Source organism: Vitis vinifera, chromosome 5, assembly GCF_030704535.1.
Source record: "Vitis vinifera cultivar Pinot Noir 40024 chromosome 5, ASM3070453v1".
NCBI classification, from domain to species: domain Eukaryota; kingdom Viridiplantae; phylum Streptophyta; class Magnoliopsida; order Vitales; family Vitaceae; genus Vitis; species Vitis vinifera.
The window spans coordinates 7,395,888-7,415,506 of NC_081809.1; the positions used below are offsets into that span (position 1 = coordinate 7,395,888).

Here is a 19,619-nt window from a genome sequence, read left to right on the forward strand (position 1 = left end):
ATTTAATATTTAAAGCTACTTTTTACTTTAAGTTAGGGTTTTCAAAATAGCCCTTTTATGGAAAAAAAATATAAGATTTAACCCTTTTATAAAACTTATATTTAAACTAATCCCTTTATTGTCATTCAAGAGTAATATCATAAAACATAGTTTTTTTTTCTAAATTTAAGTTGAAGTCACAATTGTCAATTATGGCTTCATTTGTCCGTAATTGACAATTGAGGTTTTATTTTTCAATAGAAACCTCAATTGTCAACTAAGGTTTCATTTTTTAATTGAAATCTCAATTGATAATTGAGGCTTAAGTTATTATTACTATTTTTTTACTTTAAAATTTAATTACAAATTATTGTTGAAATTAAAAATATATATTTTAATAATAAAAAAATTATATATTTAAACTTAAGGATCTAATATTACTTCGATAAAGATAAATTGATAAATATAATAATAAATTAATATTTTATTTATCAATAAATTAATAAATTTAAAATAATAAAGTTATATGACATAGAAATAAGATATAACATTAAATAGAGAGGGGACCAAAAAGGACAGTATCAATTATACACAGGTTCTCTCTTGTGAAGGCATGTAGGATTATATACTTTTTTTTTTCTACTATATACATGTTTAGTGGGTATTTTTTGTGACTTTGATGAAACTACTAAAAATTACATTTTGTAGTACACTTTTTTTAATTAATTTCATTAACTAATTTTGAAATATATCTTCAAGACATATATGTTGTGTGTGTACAATTAATAATTCTTTTACGCAAAATTATAAACATATGATTTAAAATAATAAAAAAAATCTGTATATGAAAATTTAAGAGTATACTATTATCCCAATAAAAATAAATTTGTCAAAATACAAAAAAAAAAAATCTTAAAAATACAACAAATTAAATATTTTAAATTAATAAATTATATAATTTTATATCTTATTTATATGTCATATAACTTTATTATTTTAAGATTATTAATTTACTGATAAATAAAATATTCATTTTATTATTATATTTATCAATTTATCTTTATTGAAGTAATGCTAGATATTTAAGTTTAAGTTTAAATATATAAATTTTTTAATATTAAAGTCTATATTTTAAATTTCAATAATAATTTGTAATTTAATATTGTTAAAATAAAGTCTCAATTGACAATTGAGGTTTCAATTTAAAAATGAAGCATCAATTGTCAATTACGATTTTATTTCAAAAATGAAGTCTCAATTGGCAATTAAGACTTTAATTCAAAAATGAAGTTTCAATTGCTAATTGCGAGTTTAGTTTAAAAATGAAGTCTGAGTTAGCAATTGAGGCTTTAACTTAAAATTTGAAAATATATATATGACATTGCTCTTACGTGGTAGTAAAGGGCTTAGTTTGAACATAAGTTTTTTAAAATGGTTAAACCTTACATTTGTTTTTATAAAATGACTATTTTGCCAAAAAAAGTCTATTAAGTTATGTTATTGATAATACTTATTCTACTTAATAACTTAAATTAGATTATTAAATCATATTAAGTCATTAAATTGATTTATCAAACACTCACTTATTGATTATTACTTACCAATCACCACTTCCTTAGACGTTCTTGCTTAATCTGAGTAAAATCCTAGTTCTAATGATCAATTTAACCATTATTGGAGGTTCATCATCGATAAAATTAATGGTGGCATATGGCCTTAACCCTATTGTGATGAGTATGGGAAAGTGAATGAGTTTGAGGAAAATTTCAAAACTTGGAGTTGAGTTCGAGGTGGTTATGGACTTTGCCTTGTGCTACCTTGTCCCTACCCCTCAAATATATTAGAAAATCCCCAAAAATTCTTTCACCTTCAAACACTTGCCCTAGTCCTTGTTAGGATTAACTCTTATGCTTTCTACAATTAGCACCTTTCTATGGTATTGGAGACAACAAAAAATGGTGAATTTCATGGCACTAGAGATTTTGACAATATTGGAGTTGGCAACAACAACTTTGAAGGCATCCGAGGCTATTTAGATGAATGCATAAGTGTAGAAAATATCTCAAGTGTCTTCACCAATGCTGGAGCCTTAGTTTTTGAATGTGACAAATTTGATAACAAAGCTAGTGAGTTTGACGAAGCGGAAAACAACTACTTTGGAGGTGACACCAATGCAAACGATGTTAATGAGAGGAATAATGGCAATGACGAGACTAGCATAAGGGCTTTAGGAATTAATGTCACATAAGGAACAGACCCATGAGAGTCAAAGGTATAATTAGAAGGGACAGGGTGGTGACACAATTACTATCTTTTTTTATAAATGGGAATGACGATTCATTTACCCACCCTAGGTTTGGGATAGAGATGAGAAATAATTATATAATTGGGATAAGATTGGGATAGGGGTGCTCCATCCCAAACTTGTCCCATTGTCATTAATCCTTGTTACCACATGTTTGATGTTTCAAATTAATTTCAATCACAAAGACTTGGTTCTAGTCAGTATGTAATTTGTCTTATAAACAATCGTGAAACCATCATATTTCTTCTTTTGCTTTGTCTATACCTCTAGATTCATATTCCATTGTGAGTTTGGCAATACATATTTATTTTAAGGATTTTGTAATGCAACACCTCCTTACATATCCATTGGTGGATTTGTTGTCCTTTGTATCAAATTTCCAATTTGCATCACTAAAAGTCTTTCAAGTGTAGTTAGATATTTTCTATAATGCAGTCAATAATTTAGAGTGTATCTTAGTTATATAAGAACCCAATATTTATGTCTTTCAATAATCTTTTCTCGAATTGTTTGTAAATCTATTCAATTTATTAATTGTGTGGATATGGTTTGATCAATATTTTTAACTAAGGTAGTGTTTTTTTTTTAGCTTTTTGCTAAAAACAACTTACTTTTAGATTTTAGATTTTTTTTTTTTTTTTTTTTTATACTTTTTGTTGACTTATTACTTATTTCTTATTTTTTTATTGAATAGAAAAAATCAAAATATTTAGCTTTTTATAAATGCTAAAAGAACCATGTTAATTTTTCTTTATTTTTTAATACTTAATAGAATAAAATATTAAATAAATAAATAACTTAATTCTTAATATTACCAAGCACAATTAAGTTTTATTAGAAGTAAGTTAAAAAAAAAAAAAAAAACCGACCTAAGTGCATATTTAAATTCTTTGGTGTCTTTTTACTAGAATATCTTCATGCTTATTATATTTTTTTAAGTACTTTCTCAATGTAATTGAGATAACACTAGAACCCCAAACATCTTAGAGATTTTAAATCCTAATGTGATGTTTTCTATACTCATATCATTCATATTAAATTGATTGATCAACATTTTCTTGATAGCTTTAATGATATCATTATTATTACCTAAAATTTTCATATCATCCATGTACATACTATTACATAATTATTTTGTGTGCTTTTAAATACATTTATCATATTCATTCATCTTTAAGCCATTTGACATCATAATATTGTCAAATTTCCAATATTACTATTTTGTGCTTGTTATAATCCATAAAAATATTTAACAAGTTTGTTATAAACATACTAGCATGCCTTTTTCTCTTATCCAGGAGTAATAAACCCTTTAGGTGATTCCATATAGATCTCTTCTTGTAATTTATAATTTCGAAAGGTTATCTTAACATTCATTTGAGGAATTTAAAGATGATTTGTAAATCTAGACCTTATATATTTTTTGGTCCATTTCTTTTTTAAAATCCACGATATAGTAATCGAAAATCACTAAAATATTAAAACAATTAATAAAAATAATTTTTTTAGTATTTCATAAAATACAAATATTGCATAAAAATTATTTTTATAAGATAAATGCAATAATTTTTATAATTTAAATATATTCACCACAAAAGATGTCAAAAAATTTTGTTAACAAAACTTTATAAATAAAATTTCAAATAAAATATTTTATATGAAATCTTAATTAAAAGTGAATGATTTTTTTTTTTCAAAATGCAATAAAAATATTTTAGTAAAATTTATAATTTTATTGGGCATTTTTAAGTTTCCCAAATAAATGAATATAAATATATTAAAATAATTTAAGATAATTTTAATAGAAAATTAGCTAAATATAAATTGAGTAATAGCAATCTCAATAATTTCAAATTAGATTTTTTAATATAGATAGTTTTAGTTAAAATTTCAACTATTTTATAAATATAATATGTTTTAATTTTTAATATTAAAATATAACATATTTTCAATGAAATAAAATTTCTACATACATTAATATTAATTTATGATTGATGCTATTAGTATATATTTTCAAAATGCATATTTCTTATTGACATTATAAATTTTATGATGCATATGTGTAGACCCCCCTTTAGAGTGAAGGTATTTTATGTTTTTTTTTCTTCTTCTGACCACCTGGGGAATGAGGCTGATGGGGGCGGCCAGATTAGACGGAATGCAGCGGGTAGCAGTGGAGCCGAGGATGGCTTGCTGAGGAAGACACAAGGAGCCAGAGGGGAAAGGACTTGACAAAAGGGGGAGTTAGGACAGAGAAGAGGAGGGAACAGGGAGAGATTTTTATCTGGGGTGGCGGAGCTTTTGGGAACGGGTTTCCAAAGGAGACACAACCAGCTCAAAGCAAAAACAAACTCTTTTAAGAGAGAGATCAAAAGGTAAGTGTGAGCGGGGGGCATCTCCATTTTCTTCATTACTTTACTTTGCTTTTCACTAGCTTCTTTACATTGTCTGGGTTGAGTGTGGACTTGAGGCTATGCTTTTGATCTGCTTGTTGCTATTTGAGGTGATTATAGGCTGCGTGTTATTGTTTTATATCTGCTATTCCCTTGGATTTTGCTAAAAGGCGATTTCACTCTATTACCCGTTTCCCACAAGCTTTTTTTTTTCTATCCTATACCCATCGTCTAACTTCACCATCTTTGGCCACCACTCATCACTACTCTCTACCATTGTCTTTTTATCTCTCTAAAAGCGCTCAGATCACCTCCAATGGCTGAGATAATCCCAAAAGAAACAGCCCTCCAAGCCCTCAATATCATCATCCAACTCCACTCCGAGAAAATCCTGGAGAAGAAAAGAGTTGTCAACCTCCAAAAGAAGGAGCTTTGGAAGCTCTTTTAGTTTTTCTTCATCTTCCTCTCTCTCGTTTTTCTTCGCTCAGACTCAGTCCTCACGCCTCCAGCGCCGCCATTGCTGGGTCCTAATCACTCTCCTCTCCTTAGCCTTCCAGTCTGTACGAGGCGTTGAGGGTGAGGCAGACAGCCTCGCCCATGGTGGTGGTGGCAGCGGCTTTGCCAGTGGTGGGGCTAATCAGTCGGGCACCAATGAGAGTAGCAGCACGGGTGATGGTGTTAGGGAGTTTTTCTCCAGGTGGACTCGCCACTGAAGGAATTGGGGCAATGTCATTTGCATGTATTGAGGAAAAGAAATATTATAGCATTTAATGAGGATGCCATCGAGTCTCAATTTCCAATTTTCATCATTGCTTTTTATTTTATTTTATTTTCTCTATTTCTTTTACCCGTAAAAGCCATGATATCAAAAGTCACTTTCCTTGCATTTCATACTTTAATTTCCATCATCCAGCAAGACCAACCCACTACCAATCTCAAATTTTTTTCTTTTTTTTATTCTTTCATATATTGATGTCTTAATTTAATTTTTAAAATTCTGAATTCTTTTAAAATTAATTTTTCAAACTTCATTTTCTCAAATTAATATTCAAAACTCTAATTTCCGAAATTTCATTTTTAAAATTTTTTAAAATTAATTTCCAATTTCTAAAATTTCAATTTTTACATTTATTTATTTAATAATTACTATTTTCGTTATTATTATTATTTTATTTTTAAAATTCCATTTTTAAATACTTCTTCAAAAATTCCGATTTCCAAATTTAATTCCAATTTTTCGAAATTCCAATTTTCCAATTTCCTAATCCAATTTTCAATTTCTGAAATTCCAATTTTCACATTTATTTTTTATTATTATCATTATTATTATTATTATTATTATTATTATTATTATTATTATTATTATTTTATTAAAAAAAAATCAATTTTCAAATAATTTTTGAGACTCCAATTTTTTAAATAAATTTCAGAAATCCAATTTTCTCTCAAATAGTTTTAATTTCACTCTGGTTTTCAAACAATCTTCTACTCTTGATTTTAATAAGCATGAATGTCGTTTTCATAATACCAGAATAATGGAATCTGTGATATTAATTCATGCAAAATAAACGGGCTTTGGTGGGGGCCCAACATATGTGATTTCCTTATGATTGATTGATTGTTTGTTTGATTTAATTGCCATACATGATCGATTTTATTTTGCTCTATGACATGCTCGAAATTATTCCTTAATTGTGCGCTAACCTCACTTCTTGATAGTGCATTGTGGCTCGCCACCCAGGTACGTATCTATTCCCATTCTGATATTTCTATATGCATGTTTTGATTTTCATATGTGCATGATAGTTCTGGGTATTCACTGTTTTACTCGTCCATTGCCATGATTGCTTCATTTTATTAGTAGAGACCCGACTTTAGGGACTTAGAAGGGTGCTACGGTTTTTACCGTACCTTCCCGATAAGTAACCTGACCCCCGAACCCGATCCGGTTTTTCGCAGACCGCATTTTCCAAAATAAGGAGTCACACTTAGGGTTTTTCTTTCTTATTTTGTTTACCCTTTTAAAAAAAAAAAAAAAAAAAGTGGCGACTCCAAGTCATTTTTTTAATGAATAAAATCAAATTTTTCAAATTAAAATCGAGCTCGCCTTCGAGTGGGAAACGCATGAGCCGAAATGCGGGGTCCACAATATGTTATTCTTTTTCATAAAATAATTATAGTATATGTATTTTTACTCGTTTTTATCGTTTGTTGGAATTGTTTCAACATTTCTATGAGTTTTTATCATTCAATATTAATTTTCATCCTATTAATTTTATAATACATATATTTATAATAATTATATTATCATATAATTGCTACCTATTTTCTTATTTTTAATTATATTTTTAACTAAGAATATTGTTACTTTACTTAAAAATCATTCTTTGAAGGAGAGATTTCCTTAAAATTAAAATTTTATTTATCCTCAATATTTTAAATTGATTGAAAATAATTGTGATCTAATTAAAAATTATTACTTAAAAACAATATTAAAAAGTAACGTGGAAGTAAAAAGAAACAAAAAATAATAAATAAAATTTAAAAATTAAAATATTTATTATTTATAATAGAAAGAAAAAAGAATATAAAATTAAATTAATTTATATTCTTATTAAATTAATTGAGAGATAAAATCTGAGATAAAGACTAAATATTTTATAATCAATAACATGAGATGATAAACATAATTTATATTTTTATAAATATTATAATTATAAATAATGTATCAAAAATAATTACAATTATTTTGATGAATTAAATTTAGTAAATAAAATCAATTAATTTTGCAATACATATATTTCCAATAATTTTATTCTTAAAACATATTATTAGTTAAAATATTATTTAAAAAAAGAAAAAGAAAAACAGGTAGCATGAAAACATTTTTTTTCTTTAAAATTATTTTTTTGAAATGTCTATTCAAAAGAAGATTTTTCCCCATGGATTTTTTTTAAGGAATCATCTCTTTAAGAAACAATTTTAGCCTATAATTTTTAAAAAATAAAATAAATAGACTTGCTTGGAATTTTTTGTTTAAAAAAAATAATTAAATAGCCTCTAATTTTATTTTAAAGAATTTTTAAAAATTGTCTTTATATGATTTTTGCCTTATTTTAAAAAAAGAATTTTTAGAAACCGTATATTCAAGAAATGTTTTAAAAAATAAAAATAAAAATTATCTTCAAGAGATATTTTTGCTTCAAATCCAATCTCCTTTTTCTAATAGGCAAAAACTACACAAACTTATCAAAAACCCAACTCAACTACAAGTGCAAAGTGTAGGCATGTCTGTGAAGCTATAAGCCTATAGCTAAGATGTAACATCCAAATTTCTAATTATATATGGCTAATAACCAATAAAAAACTTACAGTGAAAAAAACCACATGTGATGATGTTTCCAGTGTACTAGAAAATGCTAGTTTCTATCCTTCAACTACATCAAACTTTCAATAGATCCTTTCTAAGAGCAGCATTTGTGGGGTGTTAAGACTAACCCACAAGAAATAGAACTCACAAAAGAAAACAAATGTTTTCCACTTGATATCTCCTAATTTGTCAGTTCCTCCCCTAAGGTGGGGACATGATATTACATTATGTATCTTTACCATAACGTTCATATTCACAATCACATCTTAGTTAGAGTGGCACAAAGAGGATTAATTTCCTATAAAATGAACATTTATTGCAGACAGTCGTTCAAATCTCCCAGGAAAATTGAATAGATACAATATACTTTTGACAAAGTTTGGAGAGTGGAGGAGAAGAAATAAAAGCTCTTATTTATATTTCTGAAAATTACAATATATATACACAACTTTGTAGCTTTGCTAACTATGGAAATAAAATGAAGGAAAAGAAAAGGAATATACAATAGAAAGGTATGAAAAATAGGAAATCAAATAAGAGAATTAATGGTTAATAGGATAATCTACTAGTAGGGAATTATGACAAGTTTATATTCTCAACAAAATCCGATGGGAGAGAATTACGACAAACCTATATTCTCAACATTCCTTCCTTAAGATGACATTTGAAGATTCTGAACACTCATCTTAACGAGGAAATCATGGAACAAGTCTATTGAAAAAGTTTTTGTAAAACTATCAACTAATTGTTGTTGTTGTTGTTGGATCTTTCCATGAACCAAATGACAATCTATCTCGATTTGTTTGGTACATTAATGAAAGATTGGTTTGGCCGCAATATGTAAGGCGACTTTGTTGTCACACTAAAGATGATGAATTCTAAGATCTGTTGATAAGTATAATAGCCAACTAACTTCGCAATACGTTGTGGCAATTGCTCTATACTTTGCTCTAGTAAAAGAGAGAAAAACAATTGATTGCTTATTTGATTTTTATGAAATAAGAGAGCTTCCAGGCAAAACATAATACCTTGTGGTCTAACAACGAGAATCGAGATAACTTACCCAATCTGACTCACAATAGGCATGAAGTTGCAATACATACCTAGAAGTCTTATTTGAGATTGAGATAAAGAGGAAGGGAATACCACAAATACAAGGAGGTCAGGGTCCGCTCCCTCACCACCATGTGCACGTTAGAGCAGCGCGGCAACCTTTTCCTCCTAATCCTAACCGGCGACAATGAGCACCGACTAGGCCCTACTCTCGTCGACTCCATCAGATCCGCTCTTGCTCAGGTTAAATCCCAAGCCACTCCTGGCTCTGCTCTCATCACCACCGCCCACGGCAAGTTCTTCTCCAACGGCTTGGACCTCCCCTGGGCCCAAGCCGCCGGATCCTCGGGCTTCCGAGACCGTCTCAACCACTTGGTCAACAACTTCAAGCCGATCATCGCTGATTTGCTCTCACTCCCGATGCCCACAATAGCCGCCGTTTCCGGTCACGCCGCCGCCGCCGGATTTATGCTCGCTATCAGCCACGACTACGTTCTCATGAAGAACGACAGAAGCGTGCTGTACATGAGCGAGCTGGACATTGGCCTGACCTTCGCCGACTACTTCATGGCAATGCTGAAGTCCAGGATCAGCGATCCGGCTGCAAGACGCGATGTGATGCTGAGAGCAAAAAAGGTGAAAGCGGAGGAGGCGGTGAGGATGGGGATTGTGGATTCGGCGCACGACAGCGCGGAGAGCACGGTGGAGGCTGCGGTGCGCCTGGCGGAGCAGTTGAGCGGTCGTAAATGGAACGGCGAGGTGTATGCTGAGATCAGGAAAGCGATGCATCCCGAAGTATGCGGACTGCTGGGATTGTCTCATAGGGCCGTTGTGGCGCCACGGCTTTGAGAAATCAAAGTCATTTCCTTGCTTTGTTATTAAACCATAAATATTATCAAAAACTGTCTTAAATTGTTCAGCACCGCCTCGGTTTGATGATCATTCGCTGCGAAGGTCGTGAACATCTGTGGCATCTGTCTGATCTTATATCCGTATAAATTAAGTGTACTCCTGTACTGCTGCACCCCCAATTCTGCCATTGTTGAGTCCCAATAGATGGTTTGCTTAATTCCAATTGAAGAAGAAATAATCGTCAAATTTATATATTTAAATTCTCCTAAAAAATAACCTATTCCTATTTTTCATATAAATCTATGATTTTGATTATTTACTTTTAGATTAATAAGAAAATTTATTTATAAGAAAACCTGAGAACAATTATTATTATTGTTAAAAGGTTATATTCCCAATGACAGGTTTGCGTGATAATAGATCAGTGGCTTCTCTATTCTCATCGCTTCTTCAAGGATGAAACCAAGAAGAGCAACAACATTGAGAAATGTTCAAATAGAAATGGAATCGGCTCCATTGTAATAATGACAACTTCAACATTCATTAAGTGCCAAAGCCTTCAACCTACATTCCAAGCCCTCTCATCTTCTCAAGTTGTTTTGATTGGGCTTTCAACTTTAGTTATATTTTAGGGTTTTGTTCAATTGAATTGTGTAAAAATATTTGATTTTTTTGGAAATTTTGGATCTTCTTTCCTTCCTAAATTGAGTTTTGGTTTGATAATCAACTTCATCTAGTATTGCTCCAAGTGTGAATCTGTCTCAAACTCATTTTTTTTTTTCCCAATATTTTCTTTCTGAAAGCCATTGTAATATCTCAAAATATTTGCAGTGTTTTTTTTTTCATAAAAGTGTATAGGCATGAAAATTATGAAAATTGAGGATTTTGTGGATTGATGTAATATTATTGGTTTTGGGAATATCCCATCAAAACAAAAACACATATATGAGTTGAGACATGTGGGATAGTTTTTTCATTTTTTATGTAAACAGGGATGGGTACTTATCAACATGCCCCAACTTGAGTTTGGGACGGGAATGGGATAGGGGTGCCTTGTCCCAAACCCGCCCCGTTACCATCCCTATTCCCAAATGACCAGTCTTAAAGCTTTAAAAGCAAAAAGCTTTTGGAATCCTAGAGACATATTAATTGAAAAGTATGAAAGATTCTAAAGAAGCTTAAAAATGCCCATAGTCTCTACACAAGAATGAAAAATAAAGGGAAAAGTGTGTAGTATTCTAAGGAGTTCCAAAGAACTCTTTAGCATCTATTTAACACATATTTTGTATAAGGGTTTCTAAAGAATTCTAGAGATATAGGAAACTTTAGTGGATTCCAAAGAGTTTTTGAATTTGCATAAATAGGAAATGATCTCATTTGATCAAAACATCAAACAGTTGAAAGGCTTTTAGCATTATAAAAAGTTTTTGTGCAATATAAAACTCCCTTTATAAAAAGTTTTTATGCAATATAAAACTCCTTTTATAAAAAGTTTTTATGCAATACAAAACTCCCTTTCAAGGTTGAACCATAAATCATTGAAGAACCTATTCCGGAGTCATCGATAGAATATCCAAGGCCTATGGAGCCAAAGCCTATTCCTAATCCTTAAATAGCTAACACAATATTTGGCTCGGCCAAAGGAGCCAACCTTATTAAGTTGTCACAAATTATGTCGGCCATATGTCTTGATAGCCATAACAGCACTCACCAAACAAGGGTGAGAGTGGCATATTTAGCCAACCGACCCTTTTATATCGCGACTCCACCAGCCTCTCCTTATTTGTAGTTAAATCCTTTCAATTGGTTATTTCGTCCAACCGATGTGGGATTGGTAAATGTACTCATAGAATAGGCTCAACCCCCGTGACACTTGGGGAGACCATGATAGGCCTTTGGTTGGTGTTTCCTTTTATAAGCACCTTCCAACATACTATGCTCTACGCCTCTTATTGCTATGCCTCGGGTCCTGGATCAATTGGATCATCGATCTGTATCTTCATTCGTACATGTGTATGGATCTTCATCTTCAACCTCGGGATCCCCTATGAGATCTTCTTCCAGAGAAGCTCCTGCATATGCTGCCCCTATCTATTCATGGTTCTAGATCCAGATATGGTATTGGAATGGGCTATGCTTCCACTTATGTTACTGGTTTTCAAACCCAAGCATCTTCATTTCAGTCTGTAAATTGAAAAGGAATAGGTCGGTCACGGACTTGGATTAGGAATAGGCTTTGGCTCCATAGGCCCTGGATATTCTATCGGTGACTCCGGAATAGGTTCTTCAATGATTTATGGTTCAACCCAGGCAGACAACGTCGATTTAAATCCAGAGGCTATGGTTCAACCCGGTCACAGAACTGTATATATCAAAGGACGGGGCGACAAAAAGGACTTGTTTGGTTGAATCATTCAAGCCAAACTGACCACTAAATCCTTCCTATGGTTCTGTTAACAAGAAGGCTCTGGTTGTCGATGTCTATTTTCATATACCGGATTAGGGTTATGCTACTAGGCAAACTATCAAATAACGAGAAATGGGAACCGATGGTCCCTGTACCGCTATGTTTGTTTATTGAGTGACACCTAGTGACCCTGTCCGGACTTAATTAATCTCGAACTCTCAAATAGAAATAGACTTTTCAGGACAATTAAAGGAAACATTAAAAGCACATTGGCGCGAAGTCTATGCTATAGGCGGCTTTGCTCTTTCTCTTTCTGCTTCCGCTTCTTACTACTTAGATACTTTCAGCAGGGGGGGCAGCTGGTGGCAACATGGAATGCATGGTCAGCTAGCTCTTCAGGTAGGACCACTCTGGTTGATAGCTCAGGTTCTGGTTTTGGAGCTCGAGCCGGAGACATTAAATGCTGGAAAACTGATCTATTCAATCCGCCTTGATAGAACAGTACATTTTCCACTTTTACAAAGCTTCGCATCAATTTTAGAGAGCATGTTCAACTAAGAAATAACATAGTATACAATTAGAGTAGGAAACATAAATTCTTTCCCCTTTTTTTTTCTCAAAAATACCAAGTACCATCTAGAAAATTTACGGGTCAAATCAAATGCAATATTGTTTCAGTGGGAAGTACGGCTCTTCTTATATACATAATTTCATGGAAGTATTAAGAGATAAATTCTCGCGTGTAATGTTAATATGAACCTTCACAAATATTATTGTAGACCCTTCATTTTGTCCCTTTAGCACATGTTTTTAAGTTCACTTCCAATGCTCCATGGTAGTTCCTTGGTGGCCCATTACTACTCATGTAACTTATCTTTTTTTAAGTTACCTCAAAGACTCTAGTTGAGGGATTTATCTAACCCCTTATTGTGACCCTTACCAGTCTTAAGTTAGGCCTAGGATTTTTTTTTTGATAGCTCATTTAGATACACTTTTAGGATAGTATATCTAGGCACACAAGGCCAATTTAGATGCACTTGGCCCACCTAGGCTCACCTGGACCCATTTTGCAACAACTTGGCCCACTTAGGTTTACCTAGTCTTGCTTAGGTCACTTTTTTGGCACATTTTGCATGTCTCGTGTGGCTTGCATGACTAGCATGACTCGTTTTTGTAAAATCACAGGACTTGACTTTTTATTATTATATTTTTGTTTATTTTATTTATTATCTTGTCTATTTCCTTATTTATTTTATTTTTCTATTATTTTGTCACTTTTCCATAATACTTGTCATTACTTATTTATTTTAATTTAGTAATTTTGTTTAAATATTTATTATATCATCATCATTATTATTATTATTATTATTATTATTATTATTATATTTAATCTATTAACTTTGAAGTTTTGTAGGGAAGGTATGGAAGGTGTGCACGGTCACATGGAGATTGATATTTGGAAGGTGGGATTTCCTTGGATGCATGGTCATTGGAGATGGGATGGATACCATATTGAGATTGAAAGGTAGGTGAGGACGTTTTGTGAGAGTTTAAGGGATAGACACAATTTAAAAAAAAAAAAAGTAAAAAAAGGAAATATGAATATTGAGGGGATTCTCAAGGAGAGGAAGACACGATTTGAGGTGGATTTATGAAGACTCACGGCTTTGAGAGGACTCTTCAGGAAAAATCCATGGTTGCATGTGGTTTTTTTATATATATAGATAGGAGGATTTGCACGTGGGCTGCCATGTTGATAAGAATGGAGCACACGCGCTCCCTTTAAAGGGGAGAACCACGATTGGGAAAATGCAACAGACTGTCACTTTGGAGACAACCACAAATCGCACAAACCTATCTTAAAGGAGGAACAACCTGCATAAATAAAAAAAGCTGCCACTTTGAAGACTCCACAAGGCAACATGCACAATTGAAAATGAGCACAACGCAACCGCACCATGGGATTTTTTTTCTCCATCATGCATGGGATCGGTGGTCACTTTGAGAGCATAAAGGCATATAGAGCCGCACCACTTTGGATTTTCTCTAAGGAACACGCACAATCCACATAAAAGAACAATCGCACCACTCTCATCAACACAACTGTATATATATTTATGGAATATTAGATTTTTAGGGAGTGGGAAGACTCCACACATCTCTAGCAGCACGCCACTTTGGAGAAGAAAACAGCTTGTACCTTTGGACTTCGAAACAATCCCCATGCATTGATCTGAAAGGTAAGTTCACATTCTTAAACTCGTTTTATTTTAGTTTCGATTTAGATTTTTTTTTTATTTCTTGTTATTTCAATCCATTGGTAAAATTGCATTTGTGCTAAAATTTTTATTTTTTAAACCTATTTTCATTCATTTTAATTAGTTTGGATTTTAGTTTTGATAAGTACGGATGTATTCGCTGTATTAGCTCTGATGATTGGATTTTAGTTTCAATAAGTAGGACGTAGTTTGCTGTATTGGTTTTGATGAATAATGGACTTTAGTTTTTGAATGATTGTTGATGCTAATTTAGATTTTAGTTTTTGATAAATAATGAGGTTAGTTTGAGTTTGAGTTTTAAAATTTCATTGAATATTAGTTTCTTTAAGTTTACATGTTTGGTGCCTTTTAAAAACTTATTGAGCATCCATTTGTTTAAATTCACATGCTAGATGACTCTTAAAAAATTATTGAGTTTCAGTTTGATTATATTCACATGGCAGATACCTCTTAAAAAATTCATTGAGCATTATATGGGATGTTATATGTGACTGAATTGTTATTTTTTTTTATCTTTGTTACTTATTTTATAGGCACCTTAGGGAATTCTTAAGTCTGAACTTTCTTTTAGAAAATGTTTTTTTTTTTTTGTTAAATTGATATTTTGAGTTGAGTCAAACTTTCTTTTTTCAAAAATGAATTTTTCCATCATAAGTTTGGATTCTTGATCCCAAATGAAAGGTAGTAAAAAATGGGAACCCATTTAGCTTTTCTCTTATTTTCAAAACCCTTTTAAGTTAGAAAAAAAAAAATCTCTATGTTGTGTCTATTGATTGGGATTTAACAAATCATTGAGTCCTTTTTTTTTCTTTTTGTTTTTTACTTCCCTTAAAGTCATTTTCAAAAGCATTCAAATCGCCAATAAAAGGTTTTAGAAAAACATTCATTCTAGCTTTAGGCAAAGAACACAGTTTCTATTAAAATTATGCAACTCATTTCATTTAAGTTGCATGTCTCTTTTGTTGGTTTTTCAAAAATTTGGTTTTTATTCACATAGGTTTGGACTTGTGCTCCCAAACTAATGGGGATACACAGGTAAAACTTACGGAAATTGAATAGGGACTTGATGCAACCCTTACATAAGAAATTTTTTCAAAACTCTTCCTTGTTGTCAGTTTTCACTCAACCACTGACCATTTAGATTTAAAATTCGTTTCAGCAACTTTAGAATATTTTAAAAAAATTTCCAAAACTTGTACGATTTTCCTCACTTCTTGAACTTGAATTTAAAATTTTGTTTGAGTTAAAAAGCAATTCTGGGATAGAAGATATAAATGAGTGTTTAGGAGGGCTTTGTTTTCACCCAGTTTTGGACACCAAAATCTTTTTTCCCAAAATAAAATAATAGATGACTTTTTATTTTGGGAGAATTATGTTTTGGGGGTAGATGGGCTCCCAAATTAACAAAAGGTCCATGTAACTCTTCAAATTGAGTCCAAGACCCAATGAAAGTATGGAAATTGAGTTGAAGGATATCATCCTTTAGTATTTCCAAAAATGCCCTTTGTTGATTTTGAGAAAAAAATTAATATTTTTGAAAAATACTCTTATTTAATTTAATATTTTTTATTTAATTTAATATTTTTAAAAAATGTTTTTATATAATTTAATATTTTTTAAAATACTTTTATTTAATTTAATATTTTTTTAAAATAAATTTATTTAATTTAATATTTTTTTAAATAAATTTATTTAATTTAATATTTTTTAAAAATAAATTTATTTAATTTAATATTTTAAAAAATACTTTAATTTAATTTAATATTTTTGAAAAAAAATTAATTTAATATTTTTGAAAAAAAAATTAATTTAATATTTTTGAAAAAAAATTATTTAATTTAATATTTTTGAAAACTACTTTTATTTAATTTAGTATTTTTGAAAGAAAAAAATTATTGAAAAAAAATTATTTAACTTAATTTTATAAAATATTTTGTATGTGTTCTTAAAGGGTATATTTGTCCATTACTATTTCATATCCTTCAACTCAATTTAAAAAGTTATATGGATCTTTTGTTAATTTGGGGACCCATCTACCCCCAAAACATAATTCTCCCTTTTATTTTTGATTTGACATTTTTCCTTAATTTTAAACTTCTTGAAATTTATATTAGACATATAAAATATTTAAAAATATGCATTTTTGAGGGAGATTTGATTTTTCAAAGTTGTATTTACTGTACATGACAGAATCTTAACAACTTATTAGTTATAGTGTTTTAAAAATATTTGTGTGTATTATCTGAGCCTGGATTCATTTTTTATGTGATATAGACACTTAGAACAATGTGTGTGACTTTTTGTATGATTTTATGTGATCTCTTATTATTTTTAAAAAATTTGTTTATGCATACCACTTTTTTTACCTAACCTAGACTTTATAGAACTTTTGGGATGTCTTTGCTGCAATCTATCATTTGAATGAGTGTTTGACTTTTGATATGTTGTTCTAGATGTATAGATGTTGTTTCCTGAAAATTTTCATAATTAAATTCCACTCCAAGACATTTTTTTAGAAATTATTTTGTGGTGCTCCCTTTTCTAATTGCATGCTGATGATCTTGTACTTTGCTTGAATTTGCTATTTATTTTTTGGAGTCATTCAACTTACCTTGGCTCAATTTTGGCTTTGGTACTATATATTAGACATAATAAAAATATTATATAATATATACTTGTCCTAACCACTCTAGCGTTTTTGAAGGAATCTTATAAATTGTGCATGCTATCCAAGTATGCTCTCTATCACTTACTTTTTGGAATTCTATGAACATGCATGTTGTTGTGAACCTTATTTATGTTTGATCCATCCTTGGGTGCCTAGATGTCTGTTCAATTTACTCTAATTAAATACATGTCGTGTGCTATATTTTTGTGCTAACTTTAATGTCTTATGATAGCGCTTGAGAGACAGTTTAGGTACACATCCAAACCTTCCTTTGCGATTGTGATGTGATTTTTTTTTAGCATACTAGTTTTGAAATCACCTTAACCTATTTAGGTACCTTTGATCAATTGATTAATTGTCACTTTTCCCTCAACTTAGTCATTAGAGACCTCTTTAGGGCTTAAAGAAGTGCTACCTCTTAGAGGTGCCTTTCCAATAAGTAATATGATCCCAAACCAAGTTGCTTTTCCTAAACTATAAAGTCACGTCTTTAGGGTTTTTTTTTTTTCTTATTTTGCTTTCCTTTTTATAATAAAATAAAATAAGTGGCGACTCCAACTTTTTCAAAACTATTTTTTCATCAATAAAAATAAGTCCTGCCATTGAGTGAGGACACACGTGAAAAATGCGGGTCCACAATCATATTTAAAGTATGTTTGACAGTGATTCTAGAAAACGTTTATAGCATTTTTAATACTTAAATGATAAAAAATTTCAAGTATTAGAAAAGTTAAAAATGTTTTCTAAAATTATTACCAAACAAACCCTTAACTGCACATAAAAAGAACCAATATGTCATATATCTCTTAATTTATTTTTCTATATTTTATTCCGATTAAATTTTAAATAAAAGAATGATATTTTTAGTTTTAAAGTTTCTCCAATAAAATTAGTTTAGAAATTAAAACCAAACAAATTATTTAATAAATTCAAAAAAGAAATTGATAATAAATTCATTTTTTATAAACTCAAATTTCACATAACTACGAGAATTGTGTTTTGCGCCATTGGCTCAAAAATTGATTAAAGATTCATATATAATGTATATTTAAATCTAAAATTTAAATAAAATATAAAAATTAAATTAAAGGATTTTATCCATCATTAATTATTAAATACCCCTGGACACGGGCGTAAATTTCAATTTTTTCTTCCGTTGACCTCCGGGGGAACTCTTATTTGAGATTGCGATAAGGAGGGGAAACATTGCGAATCCCAAGAGGTACTACGCTGACCACGACCACCATGTGCACCTTAGAGCAGCGGGGCAATCTCTTCTTCCTAACCCTAACCGGCGACAATGAACACCGATTAGGCCCCTCGCTCTTCGACTCCATCAGATCCGCTCTTGCTCAGGTTAAATCCCAAGCCACTCCTGGCTCTGCTCTCATCACCACCGCCCAGGGAAAATTCTTCTCCAACGGCTTGGACCTCGCCTGGGCCCAAGCCGCCGGATCCTCCAGTTTCCGAGACCGTCTCAGCCACTTGCTCGACTGCTTCAAGCCGATCGTCGCTGATTTACTCTCACTCCCGATGCCCACAATAGCCGCCGTCTCCGGTCACGCCGCCGCCGCCGGATTTATGCTCGCTATCAGCCACGACTACGTTCTCATGAAGAACGACAGAAGCGTGCTGTATATGAGCGAGCTGGACATTGGCCTGACCTTCCCCGACTACTTCATGGCGATGATGAAGTCCAAGATCAGCGATCCGGCTGCAAGACGCGATGTGATGTTGAGAGCAAAAAAGGTGAAAGCGGAGGAGGCAGTGAGGATGGGGATTGTGGATTCGGCGCACGATAGCGCGGAGAGCACGGTGGAGGCTGCGGTGCGCCTGGCGGAGCAGTTGAGCGGTCGTAAATGGAACGGCGAGGTGTATGCTGAGATCAGAAAAGCGATGCATCCCGAAGTATGCGGACTGCTGGGATTGTCTCATAGGGCCGTTGTGGCGCCACGGCTTTGAGAAATCAAAGTCATTTCCTTGCTTTGTTATTAAACCATAAATATTATCAAAAACTGTCTTAAATCGTTCAGCACCGCCTCGGTTTGATGATCATTCGCTGCGAAGGTCGTGAACATCTGTGGCATCTGTCCGATCTTATATCCGTATAAATTAAGTGTACTCCTGTACTGCTGCACCCCCAATTCTGCCATTGTTGAGTCCCAATAGATGGTTTGCTTAATTCCAATTGAAGAAGAAATAATCGTCAAATTTATATATTTAAATTCTCCTAAAAAATAACCTATTCCTATTTTTCATATAAATCTATGATTTTGATTATTTACTTATAGATTAATAAGAAAATTTATTTAC

The 19,619-nt window shown here is 31.6% G+C and overlaps 2 protein-coding genes and 1 non-coding gene across 3 annotated transcripts; 2 read left to right on the forward strand and 1 right to left on the reverse strand.

Moving 5' to 3' along the window:
• Positions 1-8,984: 8,984 nt before the first annotated feature.
• LOC100266490 (enoyl-CoA delta isomerase 2, peroxisomal) lies at positions 8,985-10,206 on the forward strand. The gene has a single exon (XM_002284505.5). It carries the CDS (start codon positions 9,233-9,235, stop codon positions 9,947-9,949), a length of 717 nt encoding a protein of 238 aa, XP_002284541.1. The 5' UTR covers positions 8,985-9,232; the 3' UTR covers positions 9,950-10,206.
• Positions 10,207-11,561: 1,355 nt separating this feature from the next.
• On the reverse strand, positions 11,562-11,707 carry LOC132253869 (U11 spliceosomal RNA). Its single transcript, XR_009465783.1, has one exon. It is a non-coding gene; the product is annotated as a U11 spliceosomal RNA (small nuclear RNA).
• Positions 11,708-18,460: 6,753 nt separating this feature from the next.
• On the forward strand, positions 18,461-19,341 carry LOC100261285 (enoyl-CoA delta isomerase 2, peroxisomal). The gene has a single exon (XM_002284511.5). The coding sequence runs from the start codon at positions 18,552-18,554 to the stop codon at positions 19,266-19,268; it is 717 nt and encodes a 238-aa protein (XP_002284547.1). The 5' UTR covers positions 18,461-18,551; the 3' UTR covers positions 19,269-19,341.
• The last annotated feature ends 278 nt before the right edge of the window (positions 19,342-19,619 follow it).

Excerpts from the sequence above, each read along its gene's own strand:
- LOC100266490 (XM_002284505.5), top strand. The coding sequence starts at position 9,233 with ATGTGCACGTTAGAGCAGCGCGGCAACCTTTTCCTCCTAATCCTAACC.
- LOC100261285 (XM_002284511.5), top strand. The coding sequence starts at position 18,552 with ATGTGCACCTTAGAGCAGCGGGGCAATCTCTTCTTCCTAACCCTAACC.